At 45.3% G+C, this 8,589-nt stretch overlaps 1 protein-coding gene across 1 annotated transcript in view; it reads left to right on the top strand.

Annotated features, from left to right (window-relative positions):
• Positions 1-3,463, top strand: part of Tex37 (testis expressed 37) — a 6,035-nt gene extending 2,572 nt beyond the window's left edge. Inside the window, exons 3-4 of the mRNA XM_031380871.1 lie at positions 658-750; positions 2,932-3,463. Coding sequence (XP_031236731.1) covers positions 658-750; positions 2,932-3,360 — 522 coding nt within the window. The 3' untranslated portion in view covers positions 3,361-3,463. The remainder of the gene's footprint in view (positions 1-657; positions 751-2,931) is intronic.
• The last annotated feature ends 5,126 nt before the right edge of the window (positions 3,464-8,589 follow it).

The raw sequence follows: 8,589 nt of genomic DNA, 5'->3' as shown, positions 1-8,589 counted from the left end.
ACTATGTAGATCAGATCTACCTGCCTCTGTCCCCAAGTGCTGAGAAAAAAAAGCAGCACCACCAGGCCTGACTAGGAGCCAGTATCTACCTTGAAATGCTGTATCATAGGTGTGTGTCACCACACACAGATACTTAATTGAATAATTGAATTGTTTGTAAGGATTTACGTGTGTGTGTGTGTGTGTGTGTGTGTGTGTGTGTGTGTTCATGCCCTTGGAGACTAGAGGTCAGATCTCCCTGGAACTACAGGTAATTTCAGGGAATGGAACTGTGGTCTCCTGGAAGACCATTTGCAGAGTGTATTACTGAAACAGAGGGAAAGAAGGAAGAAGGAAGGTCTTCATCCCTGGAAGCTGAGGCATAGGGAGGTGGGAGACTGATGGGGAAAGTGACATGCCACAGGGGTCTTAGAAGATGCACAGGAATTTGCTTGTTGGCAAGGAGAAGAGTCTTTGTTTTCATCAGGCAGTAGGAGCATGCCAGGCTCCTGTGATGGTGAGAAGATGAACGGGACACAGAAGAAGCAGGGAGGGTGGTAAGGGACAGAAGTCAGATCCCCGCAAACAAACTCCTGATGTCATAAGAAGTCCTGCAACAGCTGTAACTGGAACAATGACAGGAACAGGCTCTTGATTTTTTTCTCACTTGTCTTCTAGAACCACGTGGACCTAGATATATACCAAAGCTCATACATGATCGACTATAAGCCCTTTGGGAAGCACAAATACTCTAGAGTCACGCCACAAGAGGTAGGTGTTATGGAAAATAATGCAGTGAGTTGGGTACCTTTGGTAGGCCCATACCAAGGTGTACCCCTAAGAAATTACTCCATGCAACAGTTTTGGTGTAAAAGGTGTTTATTGGGGAGAGGAGAGGAATGATGGCCTGGAGAAAGGACAGGGGCAGACAAGTAGGCATGTAGACAGACAGACAGGGAAGAGAGAGAGCCATGAGAGCAAGAGAGCAAGAGAGATGAGGCAGAGAGGGGTTACACACAGAGAAAGGAGAGAGGGGGAGAGAGAGAGAGAGAGAGAGAGAGAGAGAGAGAGAGAGAGAGAGAGAGAGAGAGAGAGAGAGAGAGAGAGAACACACTGGGGTGGCTTGTGGTGCTATTATCTGCAGCACACTTCTGGTGCACCTGGAGGTAGTGGTAAGTGATGGCAGCAGATGATGATGTAAGCAGTTGCTAAGTCCCTGAGAGCAGGTCAGTGGGATTGTCTGTACATTAACAGGAAGAACACTTTTAGGCCTGTTATCCCTGGATTCCATTATTCCCTGGAACAATCTTTATTTTAGACTATTTTATTTTATGTGTGTTTTGCCTGCATGTATGTTTGTGTACTCTATGCATGCAGGCCCACAGAAGTTAGAAGAAGGTGTTGAATCCACTGGAACTAGAGTTCTAGATGGTTGTGAGCCACTATACAATTGCTGGTGACTGAACCTCAGTCCTTGGCAAGTGCAGCGAATGATCTTAAAACCACTGAACCATCTCTCTAGTCCCATGATTTTTGTTTTAATTCAGATGTTGTGGCTTTAAAGGCTTTGCATGTTTATGTGCGTGTGTATGCTTGAATATGTGTATGTGTGTGTGTGTATGCACATACATGCATGTGATATGACAAAATATACAGCACATGTAAAATTGTAAGTCATGTACACTACAATTTAAATAATACTGATAAGGGCCATTGAGACGGCTCAGCAGGTAGAGATGGTTGTCACCAAGCCTGAGTTCAATACCCAGGACACACATGGTAAAGAGAGTGAATGAATTCCCATAGTTGTTCTCTGATCTCCGTAGGTACCATGGCAAGTGTGTGTGTATCTCCACATGTAACGTGATGCGTACACATTCATGCACAATAAATAATTAAATGTAACAAAACTTTAAATCATACTGATAAAGCCAACACTAATGTACCCATTGTTAATCGGCTTAATAATGTGTATCCCCTTCTCTTACTACCATATTCTGAATGTTAGCTTAATTATTCCCATGTGTCTGTAGAATTCTATTAATTTCTTTGTTGTTTATTTTAAGATAAAGTCTCACATGGTCCAGCCTTAAGCTTGCTTTATAGCTAGGGATGGCCTTGAACTTAAATTTCTGATACTCCTGTTTGACTTCTTGAATACTGGGAAGATAGGCTTATACAGCAGGCCCAGTTTATGTGGTTCTGGGAACTGAACTCAGAATTGGCAAGCACTCTGTCTATTGCCTCTATGCCCATACTGAGCCCTCTTCTTCCTCTCCCTCCTCTTCTCTTCTCCTCTCTTTTTTAAAAAAATAGAATTACTTGATCTGAGGAGATAAAGTCCTTGCTGGACAAGCATGACAACTTACCTGAGTTTGATCCCTAAGACCCACAGACATAGTAGCATGTCTCATCTTCCCAGTGCTAGGAAGACAGACAGACATACCCTTGGAACTTATTGGCTATGCAGCCTGATGAGCACCAGTGAGAGTCTCTGTCTCCAAAGATAAGGTGGATGGTTCCTTAGAAATAATATATGAAGTTGATCTCTGGCATCTACCTATACAGATGCGCACACAATCATCCCCTCCCAGCACACGCACAAACAAAATAAAAATATTTTGGGTGCTGGGAATGAGACCTGAGTCCCCTGTAGGAGCAGCCAGTGCTCTTAATCTTCAAGTCATCTCTCCAGGCCCGAATTTAACATTCTTTTTTTGTTTTTGTTTTTGTTTTGTTTTGGTTTTTTGGTTTTTCGAGACAGGGTTTTTCTGTGTAGCCCTGGCTGCCCTGGAACTCACTCTGTAGACCCTGCCTCTGCCTCCCAAGTGCTGGGATTAAAGGCGTGCGCCACCACCGCCCGGCTGAATTTAACATTCTTAACAGTAGTGTGGATTTTGTCTGGAATGCTTTGAGGGACTCTGCCTCAACGTCTTCTCTTTGTTTCTACAGCAGGCCAAACTTGATGCTCAGCTCTATAGCAAAGAGTTTTACCGGCCCAAACCCAACTCCAACCCCAAGCTGGAGGATGGGTATCCTGCTTTCAAAAGACCTCACATGACTGCCTTAGACTTGGGAGTCCCTGGGTTCTTCCCACCACAGCCACAAGACCGGGTAACTGCTAAGAGGGATGACTGCAGGTTCACCACCACCTGCCATTACGCCTACCCAGTTTCCCTGGCGCTGTACCTGGCCCAATACGACCCCTACTGGCTTCACCAGCGGACAGACTACCCGTGCCTCATGGAACCAGAGCGTCAGCCTGCTCCAGAAGTGGGCAAAGGCTACCTTCTACTCCCTGGCTGTTTCTGTGTTGGTCACCAGAGAGTCAAGGTCCCCATCTTGAATAGGTGGGGTCCTTTGATGCCGTTTTACCAATAGACGTGCGAGAATACCCGCTGTTTCAATGTATGAAGGAATTCCATGCCAAAGCTCACAGAGAAGGCACCAAAAAATAAACCGGGAAAGATGTTCCTTATGCCAAGGGGTATTGTTTCATCATAATCCTGGCCTCACCTGGGTGCAAAGGGAGGGAAGGAAGGGGGAAAAAGTCAGGGTGTGTGTGCTAAACTGAAATTGGTGTCATTTTTATTTTTTTTCTACCTTTTGGGGTGTGTATAGAATGTATACATATGTATATGTATGTGAGTGGTGGCATGTGTTCACATGTGGAGGTCAGAGGACATTAGTTGCTCACTATGGCTTACCCCAGGCGAGCTGGTCACTAGCTTAGGGGTTGGGGGTCGGGAGGGGAGGGGTGTGTGCCCTACCTTTGCTTCCCATCTGGCTATGTAAGTGTAAGAGCACTGGAATTAAAGATGTGCTATTGCACCTAGCTTTACATGGGTTCTGGGGGGATTCAAACTCAGGTCCTCATGCATACATAGCAAGCCCTTTATGCCCTGAGCCATCTCCCCATCTTTTTTTTTGTGTGTGTGTGAGAGTGGTTTTTGTTGTTGTTTGTTTGTTTGTTTGTTTGGTGGAGGGCGGAGGCAGAAGGGTTGTATCACAGTGTGCGTGTGGCAGAGACCATCCATGGGAGTCAGTTCTCCTGCCATCACATGATGAAGAGTTGACCTCAGGTTGTCAGGCTTGGCAGCAAGTGTCCTCACCTACTGAGCCATTTCTCCAGCCCTTGGTAAGTTTTGAGATGAGGTCTCATTCTATAGTCTAACTGGCCTGGATTTCACTATGTAGCCCAGGCTAGCCTTGAGTCTCCTGGGATGCTCCACTCAGCCCCCCAACCTCTGAGATTAGAGGCCGGAGGTACTTACTTATGGGCTTGTATCATATTTTATTATAATTAAGAGTCTTTCCTTGTTTTTTTTTAAAATATTTATTTATTTTATGTATATGAATACACATTGTAGCTGTACAGATAGTTGTAAGCCTTCATCTGGTTGCTGGGAATTGACTTTAGGACCTCTGCTCACTCTAGTCAATTGCGGTCAGCCCTGTTCACTCCGGTAGACCCCACTTGCTCAAGCCCAAAGATTTATTTATTATTATAAATTAAGTACACTGTAGCTGTCTTCAGAAAAAAGGAACAGCAGTCAGGATCTCTTGAAGATAAATATAATGGTGTGGTGGCCTGGATAAGTGTGAGTCAGGAGGTCTGTGTTGACATATTTGAAACCATTCAGGTGGACCCACATACCAGAATGTGCCCATTAATCTCCAAATGTGTGTGTGTGTAACATATTTTTAAATTAATTCATTTTGGTGGAGGTCAGGAGTGGAGGGGCTGTACACACACACACACACACACACACACACACATACATTATATGTATATCTATTTTACTTAAAGTACCTAAAAAAGTCAAACTCAGGGTTGAAGAGATGGCTCAGTGGCTAGAACACGGACATACTGACTCTTCCAAAGGATCCAGGTTCAATTCCTAGTACCCACATGGATCTTACAACCATTTCTCACTCCTGCCCATGGGATCTAATAACGTATTCTAGCCTCTGAGGACACTGCATGCTTGTGGTTGCTGCACAGATATACATGCAGTCAAAAACACATTAATAATCTAAGGAAAAAATAAAGTCAAATTCACTAAAAGTACAATGGTAGCCCTGCCCTGTATTGAGGGGAGGAAAGAATAGAGATTGTTGATAGGCAGTGTGATGTTGTAGAGCAGTCTCCAAGGCTCCTATGTTTGATAGAATGATCCTCAGTTAGTGGAACTGTTCCGGAAGGTCTTGCTGGAGTGGGTGTGGCCTTGTTGAAGGGTGCTACTGAGGGGTCGACTTTGAGGTTTTAAAAGCCTACCCACACCAGGCCCAGTGTTTCTGTCTCTTGGCCTGCCACTTTCAGAACAGATGAAAGCTCTAATGCCTGCACTCCCTCAACAATGATAATGATGATGAGCCTCTGAAACTGTAAGCAAGCCCCTAGTGAAATGCTTTCCTCTATAGGTTGCCTTGGTCATGGTGCCCTATCACAGAAATGACAGGTAGCATTTCAGGTGGGGAAAATTAAGAAGTTTTAGAGGTGATTGTTTGGTTTTGGACCCGGGAATAGGGACTGAGGTGCATATTTTACATACCAAGGCAGATCTGGCTTCTAGGATTTCCCAGCATCCCTTAGTCTCTACCTGGCATACCCAGCCACTAACCCTGAACTTTCCAGCCTAGGGGCTGGGCTGCCCTTCCCCCAGAAGTTCCTCCTCATATAATCTAGACATTTTGGTCTCTCTCTTCTTTTCTCTTCTCTGCCTGTGTGCACCCTAATCCTCCTAGCCCCCTACCCCACTTTCCCCATGGTGACTTCCCTAGCCTTGGTCCTTGGGGCTAGGGAACTCACCTACCCAAGAGCAGCTTCCTAATAAGCCTGCCTTTAATCTAATCTAATCTGGCTTAAATGGGCACATTTTAGCGGTGGAGAAATAACCTATTAGTAACCTGGGGGTGATAAGTGTTTCCTTCATAGGCATGAAGACCTGAATTCCAATTGCCTACAGCAGTGTAAAGCCCAGCATGGCAGAGTGTACCTGTAATCTCTGCTCTGGGGGAAGATCTAGGCTGATCCTGGGAGCTCACTAGTCATCTACTGTAGTTTAAATGGCAAGCTCCGGCTTCAGTAAAGAACCCTGTCCCCAAAAATAAAGTGGAGAGAAGTAGAGGAAGAGACCAGTGCAGGCAAGAAGGGGTAATGGCTTGGACCAAATGGTATTTGTAGTATGGAAAATGACAGTTTGGGATGCTCAGTAGTCTCCCCCTTCTCCAAGCTCTGCTTTGTTTAGTTTCATTACCTACAGTCAACTGTGCCCAAAACTGTTAAATAAAAAATTCCATATGCATCTGTACTGACTGGTTTTGTGTGTCAACTAGGCACAGGCTGGAGTTATCACAGAATCATGAGATTCAGCTGTAAGGCATTTTCTCAATTAGTGATCAAGAGGGTTGGGCCCTTTGTGGGTGGTGCCATCCCTGGTCTGGAAGTCTTGGGTTCTATAAGAGAGCAGGCTGAGCAAGCCAGGGGAAGCAAGCCAGTAAGGAACATCCCTCCATGGCCTCTGCCTCAGCTCCTGCTTCCTGACCTGCTTGAGTTCCAGTCCTGACTTCCTCTGGTGATCAACAGCAATGTGGAAGTAAGGTGAATAAACCCTTTCCTTCCCAACTTGCTTCTTGGTCATGATGTTTGTGGAGGAATAGAAACCCTGACTAAGGCAGTATTTAAGGATGGTTTTTATTTTATGTTGCTCTAAATACCAAGATGAAGTCTTTTTCTGTTCTACCTGGGGTGCAAGCTAACCTTTTGGCCTCCTATGGCACTTGCCGGCACCACTTTGTCCTCATTATTAAGTGAAATTAATATTAGTGGAATACAGCTACTGGGACCCTTTGGTCAGTAAATAATAACCAGACTTCTGTGAACTAATGGCCTCCTCTTATAGCAGTGATAGATGCTACTCAGAAGGCTTAGAGTCAAGCTATCACTAGTCATGCCTGGAAGACACTTTGCACGAGACCCCACTTAGTCTTACATTACTTTGAACACTGTATACAGCACAATCAACTGGTTAGGGAAGCACATCCTAGTGCAAGAGTGTTAAGTCTGTTACTCAGGTAGCCACATGTTGATTGGATTTGAGGCTTGATCCACAGGAAGACTTCCAGATCTTGTACAGTAAACTCAGACAAAAGCACATGTCTGGTTCCCTGTCCTCTGCTTCCTTCCTCTCAGGATATCCAGATGTTCCTGCACATCTGGTATATGTGGTGTTCTGCAGGATCTGGCTCACTGAGAGTGAGTCCCAGGAATGAAAGGGTTGCAGGGCGAAGGCCTTCTCTGAGGATCTTAGTGTTACAGCTCTTTTAGGTGAAGGCCTTTGCCAATCTTCAACCAAACAGCTCTGAGAGGATCTTAACTGTACATATCCACTTTATTTGAGGGTGAACCAAGGGTTATATAATTTTAGGGAAGAGGGGTAGGAATATCCAGAGTAGGCGAAGGTCATTGGCTGAAGGCGAAGTTCCTGAGATGCCTCGTGTGCATGGGAGGCATTCCAGGAATCTCAGGTGCTTGTTTAAAGGTTTCTTATTGAGGAGGGCTGGTAGTTGTGAAAGACTGAGAGATTTAGAAATTTGGAAGAAACATGTTAATGGAAGATGCATTAGGAAGTCTCTGTATCAAGCCAGAAATGTGGACCGGTCAGGTCACTGAGGCCCCCTCCAGCTAGGGCCCAGGATAAGAAACAGGATATAAGTTATCTAATTAGTCCTAGGAACGGTCAGCCATTAAAAAGATAGCATTGACTAAACAACAGGATATAAGTTATCTAATTAGTCCTAGGAGCGGTCAGCCATTAAGAAGATAGTGTTGACCAAACCACATTCCTCTAGACAATGAGTGTGCAGGATGACTTCCTTATGACCTGACTCAGCTAGGTAGTGGGTTCCTTTGGAATTTTCCATTGTTACCTTGTTATGTTTCCTTGGTAACCCCTTCACCACCCCTAGTTTGTGTTTTTTCCTTTAAATACCACTTACTCCTCGTGCTCGTGGTCGAACTCCTCTGACTGGCAAGGTCACGAGATTGACCCCGGTACCGGTATCCCCAATAAACCTCATGTGATTGCAGCAAGTTAGGTCTCTCGTGAGTCATTGGGTGGTCGCGTCTTCCCGAGACTTGAGTAAGGATCTCCCCAGTTCTGGGGGTCTTTCAGTTGGACCCGTAATCTCACCAAGGCCATGTGACATTCCGCAGGTAGAGGGTATAGGGGTTTCAGGCTCCGCAGACAAGGTCAGAGAAGGAGCTCTGCTTTGTAAAGGGAGTCCCCATTTTGTGCTAAGTTCAGAAGGCTATCCGGACAATGGTAGACTTCAACCTTCATTGGCAGGGGCTAACGATGGAGAAGCTTTTTCTTTTTTTGATACTCATAACTGATGATAAATGACCACTGGGTGCGCATGCATACATGGGACATATATATCCCACCCCTCTCCAAGGCTCCACGGCTCCAAGGCTTAGAGAACACTGAGGAAGAGAAGGTGGAAAGAATATAAGAGTTGGGGGAGGGGAGCGTTGTGGAAAAGTGTCTTCCAGGCAGGACATGGCCCCGGCACTCTTAAACTCAAAGCAGCTTTGAATACCTGCAC

The sequence above is a fragment of the Mastomys coucha genome, unplaced genomic scaffold (assembly GCF_008632895.1).
Source record: "Mastomys coucha isolate ucsf_1 unplaced genomic scaffold, UCSF_Mcou_1 pScaffold20, whole genome shotgun sequence".
NCBI classification, from domain to species: domain Eukaryota; kingdom Metazoa; phylum Chordata; class Mammalia; order Rodentia; family Muridae; genus Mastomys; species Mastomys coucha.
This window is presented reverse-complemented; position numbering and strand designations above follow the sequence as displayed.